General features: G+C 35.0%; 2 protein-coding genes across 2 annotated transcripts in view; both read right to left on the reverse strand.

Moving 5' to 3' along the window:
• Positions 1–5,284: 5,284 nt before the first annotated feature.
• On the reverse strand, positions 5,285–18,646 carry LOC114536376 (pro-epidermal growth factor-like; the record flags this gene model as incomplete). The annotated part of the gene is made up of 16 exons (XM_028557737.1): positions 18,615–18,646; positions 18,362–18,428; positions 15,802–16,177; positions 14,522–14,910; positions 13,772–13,891; positions 13,213–13,329; positions 12,792–12,908; positions 12,313–12,432; positions 11,632–12,013; positions 10,244–10,623; positions 9,418–9,537; positions 8,453–8,572; positions 7,770–8,151; positions 6,400–6,779; positions 5,522–5,641; positions 5,285–5,379 (listed from the first exon to the last, which is right to left on the reverse strand). Coding segments are annotated over exons 2-16 (3,261 nt in total), but the record flags the coding sequence as incomplete, so codon positions are not given.
• Positions 18,647–19,557: 911 nt separating this feature from the next.
• LOC114536409 (fibrillin-2-like) overlaps positions 19,558–20,695 on the reverse strand; it is a 31,452-nt gene continuing 30,314 nt past the window's right edge. The window contains exon 17 of the mRNA XM_028557765.1: positions 19,558–19,664. Coding sequence (XP_028413566.1) covers positions 19,561–19,664 — 104 coding nt within the window. The 3' untranslated portion in view covers positions 19,558–19,560. The remainder of the gene's footprint in view (positions 19,665–20,695) is intronic.

Below are 20,695 nucleotides of genomic sequence, written 5' to 3' on the forward strand. Positions count from 1 at the left end.
ATGGATACGCTCAGATACGCTATCGGCGTATTTGGGAAGTATAAATCGCCAAGGGCAAGCAGTTCGGGAAATTTCGATTTAGATTTAGAGCTATATTTATGGAATTTTTCAATATCTCACCAGCATGCACCGAGCAAAGACATAAATATTATTGTACACCAGCCGTTGCCGTTACAGTTGGTGTTGTTATATCCTATAAGGTGTCTATATTAGCTTCGCCGACAAAAACAAAATTCCAAACTAAGACTTTTTTCATGATAAAGGACAACTTTCGCTTTAGACTAAATTTTGATAGGAGTAACAGGAGGGAAATAAACCACGAGAGCTAGAAAGAGTGTACTTAAATTAGTTCAAATGCAAAGTTTGGCCGCGAAATTCTTAAAAGTGCTGCAAATATAGCAATGCGAAGTCGGCAAATTTTTTATACTTTTGGATTACGTGAGGGAATGTGTTATAACACTTCCGGCCACAATGCAAAAGTATACAAAATTTGTCAACTCCGCATGGCTATATTTTCATTAATTTACAACAATTATATTATTTGCAATCAAACATTACGACACACTGAAACAGTGTTTCCAAAGTTATGGCACAAAGATACTTTTGACTACCAAATGATCGTTTTGTGATTATGATCCATAACATTACCTTAAATAAACTTGGCGTATGCCAAACAAACGTTAAGACAAAATAAGTTTTTTTAAAACACGTATATATAGCGGCGTATGCCAAACTAATGTCTGTCCTAGAAAATGACCGTTGCAAAGCATTTAATATTTAGGTTACCTTTTAAAAGTAGAATTTTACTTCGAGATTTAGCTTCGTTGTGTTTGTTGTGAATAGAAGAATGGTAGCAATAATTTTCAGAACAATGTAAAGCAACATGCAGCAGGCACCCTGCCGACTAATTTCACTTCCTTGGTATATTTAATTAACTACTGTATTTTATACTATATACATTTAGGGGAATTGGTCACAAAATATTCCGAGTAATAAATTAAGGAACTAATGATGGATACGCTCAGATACGCTATCGGCATATTTTTTATTGGGAGCTATATTTATGGAATATAACTAGGGAGCAGCGTGGCAGCGTTTTCAAACAACTTAGCATCAAATGTGGGATAACCAGTGCCTAAATTAGACAAAACACTTCTCGACGTTTCCACCTGAGGGCCTTCGTCATAAAATTATTACTATGGGTGAAATAGCTTGAAGTACTATGGGTGACTCGCATTTCTTGTCGTTTACGGCAATCGTTAGTACGGGAAATGGGACAAAGGGCTCTAATTTTCAGGCCCGTGACACAATGATTACCAGAGGTAAAGTGTCTGGCAACAGGGCCGAACAGGCTTGGTGTTATTGTGGTTGTTGACCGAGCTACGGTGTTCACCAAACCTTACCTTTATAGAGATCTTCCAGTTTCACCGTTATAAAGTAAACCACATTTATTGCATGACATGCAATAAATGAGGTTGGAGGAGACGCATGTGAAATGGTGCCTGATGAAAAACTGTGAATTGGGAGCCGAAATAACAGTGCTGGAATCGGTAAATGAGCATGTTTTACAATGGCCAATGCCACATTGCAATGTGCCATTGGGCTCTGAACAGTTTTGCTGTAAAGAGCTGTGAACCAATGTGTCCTGGATATTTTTGTTGTGCCGAAAAGAGACTAGGGGGTTATCGTTGAAAATGGAAGATCTTGGGATCATTCTGCAGGATATGAAAATTCCTAAGTAAGATATCCCTAACAGCAAAATTGAAAGGATGATGTGTTAGAGCTAAGGGGGTAGAATTCATGCTAGGGGTACTACAATCTCTAAGGGTGTCTGAGCGGGAAATGTCAGAGGCCTTAGATAAGGCATTGTCAATAAGTGGAGAGGGATAGCCGCGCCCGATAAAGAATGCGCTCATCTCCAGACGTCTCCGGCGGAGACGAAGGAATTGTGAGAAGGGGATAGACCTCTTAGTATGGCTGGGTGGAAGGACGAATATAAGAGGTAGCTATGAGAGTCAGTGGGCTTGTGGAACACTGAGGTAGAGAGCCTATTGCCATTGATGGAAACCAGGATATCTAAGAATGATACACTGGTCTCACCGATATCCCATGTGAATTGGAGTGCTGGATGAAATTCATCAAGAAATTTGATGAATCTCTCCAACTCAGCACGGGAACATGATGCTGTACAAAGACAGTCATTAATGTACCTTCCCAGGTAGTCAGGTAGAGAGCCAGTGTACTCTTCGTAGATTTGTTTTTCCACAAAACCAACAAATAATTTGGCATAATTGGGACCCATTTTAGTTCCCATTGCTACACCACATATCTGTTGGTAATGCTCACCATCAAAGGAAAAATTGTTGAGAATGAGCACCAGTTCAGCTAATCTGACCAAAACAGTTGTCGATGATTCCTGAGTGGGGCGCGTTTGTCTAAAAAGAACTTGAGGGCCTTCAAACCATCCTGGTGGGGGATGACAGTGTACAAGGATTTGATTTGTGGGCTGATTGAAAGTGAATGTTTGTTGATGATTTGAAGAGTATGTTTGGTTTCCTTGATATAGGATGGTAAATCCTTTTCCAAGCCGCTTTTTTCTCATTTTCATTCTGGAGTAAAGGAACAAGTGAATCGATTGGTAAAGTTATGTCAGCATCGCCAAAGATTCGCCTATAGTATGGTGAAATACGAGGGCTTAAGCAATAACAGGAGAAATGGCATAGTAAACAAGTTATCAAAATTGATTATCAGCTAGTGACGTTTTGCTGTTTGTAAAATTTTCCCAAGTTTAGGCTTGCCGGAAGAATATCACACCCACCTTGACTTAAAGCCATCCTTATAAAAATTCGCCTCCGGAAACAGAAATCGTCGTACGTGAAACTCTTCAGCAGGGAAACGTAGTAAAAATTCTCACCAACCTTGCCACAATAAGACACTGAGTAGACTCGTGTAACACGCGTGAGCACCACGAGAACAAAAACGCGATTTAAGAATAAATAACACTTATTTGCATGCTGCCTACATATGGTAAAAACATTCATTTTTTTGTTGTACTTCTGTATGAATTATTTAATATAAATATAATCCATAACAAAAAAAATTTTACTTGAAGTGCCAAGAATTTCTTGGAAACTTTCATTGGCTTTGAAATTTGCTATTATATAACCTATAATAGCTCTTAAGTGAAGAGATTTCTTTGTGAATGTAACAAAATATAAAAATATAAATATATATACATTTATATACATTTATATTACATATTTTATTTGCATCTTTTTCGAAGAGAGGACGAGAAATAAGCGCAGAATAGAGATAGCCAAGTTTTTACCTAAACAGATGCTCCCATTTCCCTCATAGCCACTTTTGCATACGCAAAAATATGAACCATTCGTGTTTGTGCAGTTTGCATTTAAACTACACAGGCCTCTTGCACACTCATCAACATCTGAAAAAATAAAGAATTAAGAGAAATAAATTTTTCTATTCAATTTTCCTTCTTTCTTATTCCCAGAATAGTAAGAACTTCATATAATTATTATATGATTCAATATAATTAATATTTACTTACGCCCTTTTCTCGGGAAATAAAGTTAAACGCAGGGGAAAAAATGCTATTTGAAAACAAAGAGCTTTCTTCTGTAAACTCTCAAAAAGGAAAGTGCATAGTTTTACCTGCACAATTCGTAGTTTCTGCACTATTTCTTTTATATCCAATATGACATCCACAAACGTACGATCCTTCCGTGTTTGTACAGATTGAATTAAAGCCACATGGAGCTTCCAAACATTCATTAACATCTGTAAAATTAGTAATATACCGAGAATGGCGGCTCACTTCATTTTCAAGAACCTAGGTGGATCCAGGCAGGCAGTGTGAATCGAGACAAAGTTCATTCTATGCAGGTTTTTTTAATATTATTGATGGACAATTTCGACGAGCAGGATTACATGCATACAGATTTTTAGTATTATTAAGTAATAATAAGCTCTTTAATAATCGACTTTAAGGTAAAATTACAATGGACTTACAGTCAGGTAATAAATACGTATAATCTATAATAAAAAATGATTAGTCTAGAAAAGGTCCAATTATAATCTAAATATATCTAAATATATATATATATATATATATATTATATAATATATATATATATATATATATATGTATAGGTTATCACATGAGGGGCGAGGAGATATCAGTTTTATCGCTTGAGGGACGATATCATAAAAAAAAACAAACCAAATAAAAAAAAAAAAACAAACCTCGAATTGCTCGAGTCAGACATCTTTGTTTTGACAGCGGCAAATGCAGCGGGACAAAAAGCGATATCAGTGACAAAAAGCGATATCAGTGACAAAAAGCGATATCAGTGACGATATCGTTTTTATGTCACCCTGTTATCGCCCTGATAAAGGCACAAGTATGTGATAAATATATATATATATATATATATTATATATATATATTATATATATATATATATATATATATATATATATATATATATATATATATATATATATATATATATATATTCCGTTTTTTTAACCGTGCAGTTAAATCCCTCTTTCATTTTTCCATTTACTGTTTTTTACTGAAACATTTGGCAAAAATTTTATTTTCGTGGCCTTACCTGTGCAGTTAAATCCATCTCCAGTGTATCCAGTATTACATGTGCAGATATAAGATCCATCTGTGTTATTGCACGTAGCATTGGAATGACATGGGGGAGATTCTACGCACTCGTCAACATCTGAAATGGAAGTCGTAGCATTTTTATTTTTCCATTTACTGTTTTTTACTGAAACATTTAGTAAAAAATTTATTTTCGTCGTCTTACCTGTGCAGTTAAACCCATCTCCAGTGTATCCAGTATTACATGTGCAGATATAAGATCCATTTGTGTTATTACACGTAGCATTGGAATGACATGGGGGAGATTCTACGCATTCGTCAACACCTGAAATGGCAGTCGTAGCATTTTCATTCTTCTATTTAGCTACTGTTTTTTTGCTGAAAAATTTGGTAAAAATTTTATTTTCGTGGTCTTACCTGTGCAAATAAATCCATCTCCAGTATATCCAGAATCACATGTGCAAATATAAGATCCATCTGTGTTATTACACGTAGCATTGGAATGACACGGCGGGGATGTTACGCATTCGTCAACACCTGAAATGGCAGTTGTAGCATTTTCATTTTCCATTTACTGTTTTTTACTGAAACATCTGCTAAAAATTTTATGTTCGTTTTCTTACCTGTGCAATTAAATCCATCTCCAGTATATCCAGAATCACATGTGCAAATATAAGATCCATCTGTGTTATTGCACGTAGCATTGGAATGGCATGGGGAGGATGTTTGACATTCATCAACGTCTGAAATGCGATCGCAAATTAATTTTGTACTGTCGGGATATATTGAACTCTGTTTTTGGCGCTGTAAACATGCAAGGTTCTTCTGTTCTAATTATTGTTACTTAACAATATCATTGTAACAATTATTAACTTTTAATGGTACCTTGACAATATGTGTTATTTCCGGTAAATCCAAGTTTACAGGTACAGAAATAACTCCCTGGAGTGTTGGTGCACGTTGCGTTATCGTGACAATACCCGCTTACACAACATTCATCTAGGTCTAAAAAGACACATTTGATATCGTTTAGGGTTTTTTAATAACATAATTATTATTCCAGCCTGAGCGCGGATTCAGTCCTGTTTGTTTCTGTGGTTTTGCGTTCATTTCTACAGTTTGTGTTTTCTGGCTTTTGGTAAACTAAACGTTGCATAATAATTATACACTTTATTCACTCATTCAGGGCATCCACTTCCCTTGACCATTTAATTTAAGAATGAACTAAACTTTTTTACATCGAGATATTACATTTGTAAGCAAGGGTACCGTGAAATGCGTTAGTGCCACCTAAATAGTTTCAATACACGAAAGAATGAAATTGTAAAATCTTTCATTCGATCTCATTATTTCAGAAATGAAATAAATTAATATTTCCTTTTGAAAGGGATGATGACATTAGGATTCCTAAAGTATTTTCCGGAACTTGTAACGATTAGCAACAAAAAGCTGGTTGTCTTTTTTATTTAATTTTTTACAATTACACATGATGTTGGTGATATTGTGTCCGTAAATTGCGTCAGTAAATTGCGACTGTAGTATCAAAATTTTCGTTCCAGGCGTTCTAGCCATGCACGTCCTTTCCCGATGTAATACAGCTCAGGGCCAACTACAAACTTTAATATCATCGTAAATATAAATAATATCATCATAAATTTCTACATTTTTCTTCAACATATCATATATAGCATCAGAAATTCCTCAAATACATAATTTTATATTTTTGTCCATTAAATATCTACAAAGTTCGTAAAGGTACCCACCTTGAACAACAGTGATCTCCTGTGGTTTGTCGCTGAGATCAAATAAATCTTGAAAAGTAGCAGTGGGTCTGTCAAATCTATCTATACTTTGCCTTGTGCTATCCATTGTATAAAAATAATCCTCTCCTATTGCAACGTTTACTGAGCTTGTTACACCAGAGTATAACTTGATTTGCGAAGTTGAACCATTAAAATATGTTTTCATGAGAGAAAAACTACTGCTGGCACTGATATAGTCAATCCAGTATATCACTTCATATTGAGAATCGACGGCAAGATATTTTGGTGACGTATTGTTATGGTAAATAATCTCCTGGGTATCTTTGTCGAGATAATAGCGAACGATATCGCCGTTTACGATATCAGCGAATACAAGAGAACTAAATGGAAGAAAACGATTGAGTATTTAGTCCATGTATTGCAAAATATAGCTTGTCCTCAATTATCTTTCTCCAATGAAGAAGTGTTTTTAACCACATGTTGTGCTCTCATGAAAAATAGAAATAATTTGAATGAAATTTTTGATGCAATTAAAATGTTAGGCAGAAAGGAATAAAGAATAATCAAATATGCAACAACAAATATGATGAACAATTGTGTCACAAGCTTTCCAATTGCCCAGAATTGTACGTCCTCAACCCTTATCCAAAATAATTTCAAACTTTGAAATTTCCTTGAATATATGCAAAACCATGCCGTCGTTTTGGATTGTTTTGATAATTAATTTAGTGTATCTCTAATGAGCTGGATAATTATTTTCACAGTAACACCATTATATCTTATACTTTTGATAAGGCAGTCAATTTTTACCGCGTGACACAAAAATATAAAAAAATGAAAACTCCACGCGGCTAAGTTTTCAACATTTCACGGCATTTCTCAAAAGGTTCGAAACTTAGTTCTTTTCCCCTTCTTTTGGGGTTTACTATATTTATGCCTCTTATTCATGGAAAACAATTATCGTTAACACACTTTAGGTATTAGCCAAACCTCGGAATTTTGGTTGTCGGTAATCCTCTACAGGGTGTCTCAAAAAACCCGAAAACTATTGAAATCACTCATTTTTAAAATTTGAATGTCGTGTTCACGAATTTTAGCCCGTGGAAATTTAATGCAACTTATAAAATGTACAGCTGACCGTGTTTATTGTGATATTATCCTAACAGAGTGCTTAGGCATTCAAACTCTAGCAATTACATTATTATGGGTGATTTCAATAGTTTTCGGTTTTTTTGAGACACCCTGTATACCCTTTCCATAAGCAACAAAAAATTATTAAAAATATCTGTTTTGAATTGCCCAATTTAAAGCATTTTCTGGATATTATTCTGTGGTTCCCAGTTGTATCGATATTTTAGTAATACATGTACCTGTTAGTTGGATCACTGTCCAAGTCATCGGCTTTTACAATGTCGGTTGGATTTAGATCAGTTAAATTTCCAGTATCTAAGTCAACGATACTCATTTTCTTGAAAAGACTAGTAATGAAGTAAACCTTTCTCTTTATATAATCCACAGTAAAGCGGTCCAGATTCGTCAGAGATCCTCTGATTGTGATCGGATCACTTCCATCCAGTTTAACTGTGATGAGTTTGCTACCATCATAGTAGATGAGCCTTTTGGTGCCAGAATCATAATTTAGTTTCACGTTGGTTGCGGATAATATGGTCTTAGTCGAGTTACCGTCGGAGAAGACGCCTTTGATAGCACTGGTTGTTGCATAGTATATGGCATCCACTGTGCAAACGAGAGCTATATAGCGACAGAAATAAATAACATGAGTTAATAAATGGTACTATATGCTGTTTGCGCCTAAACATGTGGCAATATCTTAAGTCAGACCGTATTTTCAATGTATAAAACATAATTATGTACGACGTAGTCAAATTTTATGAGCTCTGGAACGACAACTCAACCGTTATTTTATAGCTAATTGAAAGCAACTTGAAAATCTAGTGCCAAGTTTTTTTATTATTTACGTCAGCGCTGTTGATGATCTGTCATGGTTCCAGTCTAAATTAAACAGAGCTCACTTTATCCGAATATATACAACCTTCACAAAAGAAGCCATCTCCACTATAGTTTGTTTTGCAAGCGCAGTAGTATGATCCTTCCACGTTTGTGCAAGTTGCATTTGCATGACACGGAGCATCTGGTTCACATTCGTTGATATCTATAATCATAAATTACCAAAAATTCTTCAAATCTTAAATAAGATAATGAATATCGAATTATTTATAATTTATTTCGCTAAGACGACCTGAAACTTTAAAAAAAATATTTTAATAAGTACATAATTATAATGATGCATGTTAGTATAATTAAATTATTTACACATCATTATACTAACATCATTATGGGAATCTAGTGACGTCATATACCATAATTATGCTAAATGATATAACTTTCACTATACTTAAATATTTGACAGTGACTCCCTCATAGCTCAACATAAACAACGTATAATGTACATCCGCTACTTGCGTTTACCTGTTAATCATTTTCCCCCTCCCGGTATATATCAAACATGCACATGCAACAGACAGTTGACATATTTTACCGTTGTTTGATTTAAAAACCAGTATCATGGTGTAGGATTAAAGGATTCCCAAAATCGTCTGGTTTCGTCCGTTAAAATGGGTATATAAATTCGTCAAACCGTTTATACGGATGAGTCGACCCATCCAAAAAAACGGTTCATTTTCTGTGCGTTTAAACGGTTATTCGTATCCGTGCAAACGCTTTCTCCAAAGCGTAAAAACGCTTTCTTGAAACCATTAAATTTTTCCATCGAACCGTTTTAACGAACCGTGAAAACGCTTTACGGCATCCGTTTACTAACCGTTTTTAATCCGTTTTTTTTGCCCATTTAAACGGAAAAGCGTTAATGTATGTTTTCCCGTGGAGGGTCACATATATTGAACTTTGTTTTTGGCGCTGTAAACATGCAAGGTTCTTCTGTTCTGATAATTGTTACTTAACAATATCATTGTAACAATTGTTAATTTTTTATGGTACCTTGACAATATGTGTTATTTCCGGTAAATCCAAGTTTGCAGGTACAGAAATAACTCCCTGGAGTGTTGGTGCACGTTGCGTTATCATGACAATACCCGCCTTCACAACATTCATCTAGGTCTAAAAAGAGACATTTGATATAACATAATTATTATTCCAGCCTGAACGCGGCTTCACTCTTGTATGTTTCTGTGGTTTTGCGTTCATTTCTACAGTTTTTTTTCTGGCGTTTGGTAAACTAAACGTTGCATAATATTTATAAAATTTATTCACTCATTCAGGGCATCCACTTCCCTTGACCATTTATTGTAAGAATGAACTAAACTTATTTAACTTGATTATTACATTTGTAACCAAGGGTGCTGTGAAATGCGTTAGTGCCACCTTAATACTTGTAAAATCCTTCACTTGATCTCATTATTTCAGAAATGAAATAAATTAATATTTTCTTTTGAAAGGGATGATGACATTAGGATTCTTAAAGTAGTTCCGGAACTCGTAACGATTAGCAACAAAAAGCTGGTTGTCCTTTTTATTTCATTTGCACATTTACACATGAACTCGGTGATATTGTGTCCGCAAATTGCGTCCGTAAATTGCGACTGTGGTATCAAAATCTTCGTTCCAGGCGTTCTAGCCACGTTCTTACCTGATGTAATACAGCTCAGGGCCAACTACGAAACTTTAAGATCATCGTAAATATAAATAATATCATCATGAATTTCTAAATTTTTCTTGAACATATCATAGCATCAGAAATTCCTCAAATACATAATTTTATATTTTTGTCCTTTAATTAGCTACAAAGTTCGTAAAGGTAACCCACCTTGAACAACAGTGATCTCCTGTGGTTTGTCGCTGAGATCAAATGAACCTTGAAAAGTAGCAGTGGGTCGGTCAAATCTATCTATACTTTGCCTTGTGCTATCCATTGTATAGAAATAATCCTCTCCTATTGCAACGTTTACTGAGCTTGTTACACCAGAGTATAACTTGATTTGCGAAGTTGAACCATTAAAATATGTTTTCATGAGAGAAAAACTACTGCTGGCACTGATATAGTCAATCCAGTATATCACTTCATATTGAGAATCGACGGAAAGATATTTTGGTGACGTATTGTTATGGTAAATAATCTCCTGGGTATCTTTGTCGAGATAATAGCGAACGATATCGCCGTTTTCGATATCAGCGAATACAAGAGTACTAAATGGGAGAAAAAGATTGAGTATTTAGTCTATGTATTGCAAAATATAGCTTGTCCTCAATTATCTTCCTCCAATGAACAAGTGTGTTTAATGACATGTTGTGCTCTCATGAAAAATGGAAATAATTTGAATGAAATTTTTGATGGAATTAAAATGCTAGGCAGAAAAGAATAAAGAATTAGCCAAATATGCAACAACAAATATGATGAACAATTGTGTCACAAGCATTCCAATTGCCCAGAATTGTACGTGTTCAACCTTCTTCCAAGATAATTTCAAACTATGAAATTCCGTGAAAATATTCAAAACCATGCCGTCGTTTTGGATTATTTTGATAATTAATCTAGTGTATCTCTAATGAGCTGAAAAATGATTTTCACAAAAACACCATTATATCTTATACTTTCGACAAGGCTGTCAATTTTTACCGCGTGACACAAAGAATAATTATACAGGAAGTGAAAACTCCACGCGGCTAATTTTTGAACATTTTACGGCATTTCTCAAAAGGTTCGAAATTTAGTTATTTTCCCCTTCTTTTGGGGTTTACTATATTTATGCGTCTTATTCATCGAAAACAATTATCGTTACCACACATTTGGTATTAGCCAAACCTCGGACTCGAAATTTTGGTTGTCGGTAATCCTCTACAGGGTGTCTCAAAAAACCCGAAAACTATTGAGATCACTCATTGTTGAAATTTGAATGCCGTGTTCACGAATTTTAGCCCGTGGAAATTTAATGCAACTTATAAAATGTACAGCTGACCGTGTTTATTGCGATATCATCCCAACGGAGTGCTTAGGCTTTCAAATTCTAGCAATTACATTGTTATGGGTGATTTCAATAGATTTCGGGTTTTTTGAGACACCCTGTATACCCTTTCCATAAGAAAAACACAAGTTATGAAAAATATCTGTTCTAAATTGCCCAATTCAAAGCATTTTCTGGATATTATTCTGTGGTTCCCAGTTGTATCAAAATTTTAGTAATAATTTATATGTACTTGTTAGTTGGATCACTGTCCAAGTCATAGGCATTTACAATGTCGAATGGATTTAGATCACTTAAATTTCCAGTATCTACGTCAACGATACCCACTTTCCTGAAAAGATTACCAATGAAGTAAACCTTTCTCTTTATATAATCCACAGTAAACCTGTCAAGAGTCGTCAGAGATCCTCTGATTGTCATCGGATCACTCCCATCCGGTTTAACTGTGATGAGTTTGCTACCATCGTAGTAGATGAGCCTTTTGGTGCCAGAATCATAATTTAGTTTCGCGTTGGTTGCGGATAATATGGTCGCAGTCGAGTTACCGTCAGAGAAGACGCCTTTGATAGCACTGGTTGTTGCATAGTATAGGGCATCCACTGTGCAAACGAGAGCTATATAGCGACAGAAACAAATAACATTAGTTAATAGATGGTACTATATGCTGTTTGCGCCTAAACATGTGGCAATATCTTCAGTCAGAGCCTATTTTCAATGTATAAAACATAATTATGTACGACGTAGTCAAATTTTATGTGCACTGGAACGCAACTCAACCGTTATTTTAAAGCCAATTGAAAGCAACTTGAAAAACTAGTGCCAAGTTTTTTATTATTTACGTCAGCGCTGTTGATGATCGGTCATGGTTCCAGTCTAAATTAAACAGAGCTCACTTTATCCGAATATATACAACCTTCACAAAAGAAGCCATCTCCAGTATAGTTAGTTTTGCAAGTGCAGTAGTATGATCTTTTCACGTTTGCGCAAGTTGCATTTGCATGACACGGAGCATCTCGTTTACATTCGTTGACATCTATAATCATAAATTACCAAAAATTCTTCAAATCTTAAATAAGATAATGAATATCGAATTCTCTATAATTTATTTCGCTAAGACGACCTGAAACTTTCAAAAAATTAAATTAAATAAGTACATAATTATAATGATGCATGTTAGTATAATCAAGTTATTTACATATGATTATACTAACATCATTATGGGAATCTAGTGACGTCATATACCATAATTATGCTAAATGATATAACTTTAACTATACTTAAATAGTATAGTGAAAGTTATATAGTGAAAGTTACTGTGTTGAACCCAAACTAACTTACAGTTTATTGGCTATGATTGGGCAGGATCGTACACAAAGCATTTTAATGGCGTACCTGTGCAGCTGGTGCCGTTGCCTTCAAAGCCTTCATTGCAAGTGCATGTAAACGAACCATCGCTATTCGAACAGTTTGCATTCATATCACAAGGGCTACTCTGGCATTCATTTATATCTACAAAGAAGTCAATGGTAAATAAAAAATTAATGTCGCTTAAGTCAATGTAATTTTCATTTCGAATGTTATTCTTAGGGAGCATTGACATTTTTATTGGACGAAAATTTCCTAATTTGTCAAACATTCTTTATAAAGTGATTATCGGTGATAAAAAATTATATCTTTATGTGATGTTATTCTCTGTCAACTATACGTAATTTTATTTAGTGAATTGTAAGGCTACAAAAAATCAATGAAAAACTTAAAGTTCGACGTTGTTGGCGCCAGCAGATGTATTGGCATACATCCAATAGTATCTTACCTGTACAGTTTCTACCATTTCCGTTGAAACCAGCTTGGCATTCACAGAGATACGAACCGATTGTGTTTGTACAGTTTGAGTTTAAACCACATGCCGTTTTCGCGCACTCGTCTACATCTGTTGAAATTAAAACGAGGTTAAACCAGCAGAAATGTCACATCAGATTCCTTAAACTTTTAAAAGAACTTGCAAAATGTCATTCCTCAAAAAACAAGCATGAAAAAATAGCATTCAAATTCAAACAAGGAATGTTGGGGTCAATACGCGTTTTAAAAGAAGAACAATGCTGAAGGTCTTGACTCCAGAACCTTTGGCTCTGGCAGGATCTTCTGCGATCCCTGGTTGTGATGTAACTACTGGCCGATCGAAAAAGGGAAAAATCAGGCGGCACTTCTATACGGGTCTAATGTTTAAAACAATAGTGCAACATATATTTGAATTAAATAGACCGCGTCCTAATGGTTTAGAATGAGGACCATCTCCATCTATGATCATAAAAATTATTCTTATATTACTAAACATGATAAAGTCGTTTAATTTCGTTTGATTCATTTCATACCTTCACAAATTGTTTTATTCCCAGTGAATCCTTCGTCACATGAGCAGACGATAGTACCAGGAGAGTTTGTACACGTCGAGTTTGCAGGACAAGTATTATTTAAAAAACAATAATCCTTATCTAAAAGAAAAAAGGTAAGAACGATTCTTTATATTTAAGTATACTTATGAATATTAAGAATATTTATGAATATTCACCAGCGTTAGGCGTGTAGATTCGTCGTTAAGTGCCTACACCGTGGTGGCTGATTTGGAATAAATCAAAAGTTAAGGTATTCTAAGTTTGCAATAGATTTTCTTATTAAAAATTTTGTGGAAAAATCTTGATGGATTTATAAGCCTTTAATGTTACCACACATGACGTCAAATCGGGAATTGCAAATAAGTTTTCTTTTGTTTAAGTTGCATGAAATTCTCCATCCGTCATGTCCGGTAACTTTTAAGGCTAATAAACCACCAAAAATAAACTTTTGATATATTTAAAATCAGCGACCATGGAAAACCACTTAAGCAGATACAGATGGTCCTTCGTGTTTACTAATGCATGTAATTTAATACACATTATCTTGCATCACATGTATTAAAATATTTGGGTTTACAAATATTTACATGGGCTTAAATACCGCACGCAGTCCGAGCACGGATAAAAATGGTACGGGTGCAAGTTTTATCCGTACCGTACGATACATCGCGCGTAGTGTAAACGGGGCTTTAGATTAATATTATTCCTTCGTGAATTTTAATCACTTACCAGATACAACAATCATTCTTGTGGCTTCAGTTGAAAGTGAAATCGTAGCAGCCACTGTATTCGTCGATTTATCATATTTATCAATTTGTGATGTTATGGTGTCGAGGATATAATAATATCCATTTCCGTCTGCAATGTCCACGGTTGTAATGCCTCCTGATTGATCTGTTCCTATCTGTGAAGTCAGACCATCGTACGTTGTTTTCAATATCTTGTAATTTGAGTCAGTTGTAAATAGAATCCAATATACGGTTTTATTCACGGTATCAAGCGCAAGGTGAGTGCCTATTTCATTGACACCAAAGTGAAGAATATGAATAGTTCCATCAGCAAGACTGTACCGGATGAGATTGCGATTGTTCGTTGTATCAGTAGTGAGAAATATTGATCTATTTGGAGAAAAATCAAAAGCGCTAAATATATATTTGAAGATAAAGCAGATTATCTTTATTTACCCACACTTCATAACCTCGTTCTATTGGGGGGTGGGGGGTAATATATCCCATTTGGGGGGTAATACCGAAAAATATTGAGTAATTCATTTGCTCAAATTTATCAGTTTGCTTACGGAATACAACAAATATGAGTTACTCGATATTTTTCGAAATGCTTCTATTGCCGCGACTGTAAGTTGTGAGCAATCAAGCAGAATTTATTTACTCAAGTGGTCACAATTCAAAAAAAAACGCCGAGAAAAAACGCCAGTGGAATCAGGCCCTCGATGCAATTCAAACAATAGACAATGAGACAATGAAACTCAATGATTAAGCTTCATTATCATCTGATTATCTATTGTTTGACTTTCATTCGACGTGACCAAAATGGCTAGGGTTACATACACAGTATGTCGTATTTTGGTCGCGTCGAATGCAATTCGAACAATAGGTAATGAGCTGGTAATGAATCAGGTCGATCATTTCATTATCTATTGTTTAAATTGCATTCGACGCGAACAAAAGCGACGTATCAACTAGGCCTAACATTAGGCCTACTCCGGAAACAATCCGACATTTTTTCCGCGAAGCGAATTTATTTTTTTTTTATTTGAGCAATCGTTCCGAATGGTTGCTTTTGACAGCCCTGAAACAAGAGTAAAAAGGCGATGCCCAAAGTAATTTTGTTACCAAAACGTAGCGAGTCATTAAAAGACTAAGGTTCGCTTTTTTCTAACGTCTGACAACAGGTTTTCATATTAATAATGAACGTGTAATATGCTATTAAAGATTCTGTCTTGTCCGTATGTAGTTTTAAGGAAAAATTGTTTTCAGTTCTTTGCCTACCTATTGTAAGTATCAATTTTTAAGTCCTGGTAAACAGCGTCTTCTAACCCAATATCTGGTAAACTACTGCCATTATAGTCGATTGATTTAATCTTTTCACCATTCAGGTAGTAGACAGTTTGATTGGCTGCGTCAACGGCAAATAATTTGTCAGAAGCTAGCGCTTTCAGTAAACGTCGCAAGTCACTTCCATCCAACTTAGCGTTATACAGATTAACATCTTCCGTATACCAAATCCGATAATTCAGTTCGTCATAATCTAACGTGGCACTGCCAGATGATGCAAAGGCAACAGAATCTCCACCGTCAGTGGATATGTACGAGATGTGAGTGATGTTTGAGTAGAAGATGTATTCAGTGCCTTCTTCTGGATTTCCTGTGGGTGAAATTGAACATATTTGATTCAATCGATTATATCTGATAAGAAATTCAGTAAAGCTATAAACAGTTTCATAAAATAAAGAAGAATTTCGTTTTGTACCTGTGGACATATTTCTTTACATTTTGATCAACTCAATCAGAATGCTTAAGGCAATAAGCAAATCTGCGGCAGTTATATATTTTGACAGAAATTGCCAATATTCGACACTTAATATTCATATATGTTGAATAACAAACTATTCATTAACAAAGGATCGTAAGCTCCTGGGAATCAATAAGGTTGCATTTTTTATACGCCCTGTGTAATCAGTACTTTTAATTGTGTAGAGACAAGCTGACAAGCTATTGTAATCCCGGTCCCAGAGGCTTAAAATCTATTGTTCTTAAGAACAATATGAATTTTAGAATATTAAGTGTTGCCGTTTTTGATACACCCTATTCACGTGCTGAACACATTAAGATCAACGAATAATGAATCATTCTAGCAGTGACGTAGCTAGCATCGATAATTGCGGGGAGGAGCTAATATTCATATATTCAGGTTAAGTAACTGTAAAGACAATAGATTTCATAAAAGTCAATGGTATCTTCGTTAAGTAAGAATATCGCAATCGGTCAATGACTTTTTATTTGAAATGTTATTTTTGGGGAGCAATGACATTTTCATTGGACATCAAACATTCTTTATAAAGTACTGAATTATCCGCGTGATAGAAAATCATATCTTTACGTGATGTTATTCTCTGTCAACTATACCTAATTTTATTTGTTGAGCTTTGCCACAACCATTAGTGGGAAAGGCTACAAAAAATCAAATAAAAGACCTAAAGTTCGACGTTGGCGCCCGCATACATCGTATCCGTTGAAACCAGTTTGGCATTCACAGAGATACGAACCGATTGTGTTTGCACAGTTTGAGTTTAAACCACATGCCGCCTCTGCGCACTCGTCTACATCGTTGAAATTAAAACAAATAAGTTTAGCCAGCAGAAATATCACATCAGATTCTTTAAACTTTTAAAAAAACTTGCGAAATATTATTCCTCAAAACCGATACGTTTTAACACGAAAACAATGCTCAAGGTCTTGACTCCAGAACCTTTGGTTCTGGCAGGATCTTCTGCGATCCCTGGTTGCTACGTAAATAATGGCCTATCAAAATATCAAGAATCAGGCAGCACTTCTGTACGGCTTTAATGTTTAAAACGATGCTGCATCATATAAATTATTTGAATTAAATAGACTTTGTAAAAATAAATAAATTTCTGCCTATCTTGCAAATCGGTGATCAGAGCCTTTTCTTCAGAACTATCTGACTACATTTGTTTATTTTAAGTTTTTTCCGCTGTTGTTTAAAAGACTTTGTATGCGATGAAAGCGTCTGATTATTTGTTTCGAACTGGGCCGCTATTACGGGTATTAAGGGGGAAGTCTGGATTTTCAATAGGCTAAAAGTTGAGAGAAAGCTAGTTGGTCTTTTCCGATGTTTTTAAGGTTTAATCAACGTGATGATCAAATTAAACCCTGATCTTGAAAGGTACTTCCATGCAGCAACAAACAATTTTAATATTTTTGTGAGCGGTGCCCTTGACCGGATCTAGAAAAAATAATCCGCGGCGCTGCTTCTTAGGATTAGTGGTGGTTGAATGGTTGGGTGGTTGTCTTTGCATGCGGACAAAAGTGTTATGGAGATGCCTTGCGCCGGTCATGGGTAAATCTGCTCTGCCACCTATTTTTTCATTAGGTGGAATTTTGCGTGTGGAGCGGACTATTTTATTGTCTGCGAACTTTCACGCAGAACTTATGTGAGAAAAACAAATAAAAATTCCGCCAAGTGGAAAACAGGCTTTATATACTAAAAATGCAAGCTCTTAGCCGTCCGCCAATATGTAATGGATCTCCTGTCGTGGCTAAAAGACGATTGTCGGACAGGGAACGTATTATAATTGTCATGCAACACAAAAGTATTAGGATTAGCCACTTTCTCTTGTAAAATTCATACGAGAACTTGTCCACCAAAACACGAAAAGTCTTTAGCCCAAATAATATTAATCGGATTTTAGTTCAATTTCTAAAAATTTTGTATCATGACTCCAATTAATTTGGAGCTCAACAACTTGGAATTTTTAAGCATGCAATTATGCCTAAACCATTCTTTGCGAGGTTTAACGTAACTTACCTAAAGTGAACAAAAGAAAGTAGAGAAACCATTGATTACCCATAAGGAGTATCGATCACTTTTATTTCTAGGAAAAACGAAAAAAACAACCAGAAGTTTATATGCTTGTGGCTGAGCTGGAGAGTGCTAGGCACCAATTAAGTCCTATAATTATACCATGCAGAAAAACGATCTGAAGCTGCACAGTCTAAATTGCCAAGAGATTATATATCAGTTTATTATTCAATACTTTAAAGGTATTAATTGAAATTACCTCAAAGTCGAAAATACCCAAAATTTGTTACTGAAAAATAATTTTGTATAAGTATAACCATTAAGAATACGATCGTTCCATCCTGATATTCTCATAACTTTACACTGCATTACATGAGAAGGCTATCATTTTGGAACTGCATTAAGTTTTTAAACACTAAGCTTTCAGATTTGTTAAGGAATTTATTTTTATTAAGGAATTTATAACTAATTATTCTTCAGTATCGCGGCATGTCAAGCGTTGGCGTTTTAGATTGTTCGGTTTGCCGTTGTATGCAAAACGTCGCAGTGTTTAAACTCTCTTGAACTTTGTAACACTCATTTCAGTCTTGTGTGCTAATTCATGAATTTCATGATGATTACTGTACACCAGCCGTTGCCGTTACAGTTGGTGTTGTTATATCCTATAAGGTGTCTATATTAGCTTCGTTAAGACTTTTTTCATGATAAAGAACGACTTGCGCTTTAGACTAAATTTTGATAGGAGTAACAATAAACCACAAGAGCTAGAAAGAGTATACTTAAATTGCGGGAAATATAGCAATACGAAGTTGGCAAATTTTTTATACTTTTGTATTATACGTGTGGGAATGTGTTATAACACTTCCGGCAGTAATGCAAAAGCGTACAAAATTTGTCAACTCTGCATGGCTATATTTTCTTAATTTACAACCGTGATATTATTTGCAATCAAACATTACGACACGCTGACACTGACACGGTGTTTCCAAAGTTATGGTACAAGGAATTCATAAAGAAACTTTTGACTATCAAATGATCGTTTTATGATTATGATCCATGACATATTACCTTAAATAAACTTGGCGTATGCCAAACAAACGTTAAAACAAAATAAGTTATTTTAAAGCACGTATATAGCGGCGTATATCTAACTAATGTCTGTCCTAGAAAATGACTGTTGCAAAGCATAATATTTAGGTTACCTTTCAAAAGTAGAATTTCACTTCGAGATTGAGCTTCGTTGTGTTTGTTGTGAATACAAAAATGGTAGCAATAATATTCAGATTAGTGTAAAGCATCAGCAGGCACCCTGTCGAATAATTTCACTTCCTTAATTGGTATTTCATTAACCACTGTATTATAATATATACTATATACATTCAGGGGAATTGGTCACAAAATATTCCGAGTAATAAATTAAAGAACTAATGATGGATACTTTCAGATACGCTATCGGCATATTGGGAAGTATAAATCGTCAAAGCGCAGGCAGGCATTTTGATTCTGATTTAGAGCTATATTTATGGAATATTTCATTATCTCACAAACACCGAGCAGAGACAGTGGTGTTTAAGATATCCTGCCGATAAACCGGACAATGGCGTAGCCAGCGTGACGATTTAGTCATGCTATGCAAATTTTATGTTATTATCATTATTCATTTCTTTAGAAATTCATTGTTTTCATAATCGATGAACACCAAAATATTAGCATAGCATGACTAAATTGTCAGCTGGCTACGCCACTGAAACCGGATACACTGTTCAGATACTTTGGATGTCATACTTACTGTTTAAATTTTTATACAGTTGTAATGGCAAAAAAGCCGCTCGAATAATTTTAATAATTAATAATTTATTGCACAAGTGTGGTTGCCGTTTTCAACCGAAAACTATAGAATTCGAAAATGTGTCATTGCCGTCTTTCCATCAAGAATGGAATTTGAAAAATAGCAATTAATCGTGATAAAAATGGCACAATTTCTGGGAGGAATTTTCTAAGAAGTCTACATAAATACACTATACCTTACTCACGGAAATAAATAAGCCTATAAATAATAATTATGCCCAACACGCAATTCACAACTATCTCGAAAACAAATTAAGCGATCAAAAATACATGTGTTATTGTCGCGCAAAAAATGACAAGACGGTGGTACTGGTGCACGATGATACCTACAAAAAATCGTCAAACGAATGTAATTAAAAATGGGCGTAGTAAAAATTCCTCAATGTCATGTTTTATATGATGCTGGCAAAGATCGCGTTTGGAGCAAGTTTCCTTTAGTCCTTAATATTGGGCTTTCTCGAAATTTTGCCATGATAGATTAATTTTGGTGGA

The sequence above is a fragment of the Dendronephthya gigantea genome, unplaced genomic scaffold (genome assembly GCF_004324835.1).
Source record: "Dendronephthya gigantea isolate DGI-Jeju-01 unplaced genomic scaffold, DenGig_1.0 000135F, whole genome shotgun sequence".
Classification (NCBI taxonomy): domain Eukaryota; kingdom Metazoa; phylum Cnidaria; class Anthozoa; order Malacalcyonacea; family Nephtheidae; genus Dendronephthya; species Dendronephthya gigantea.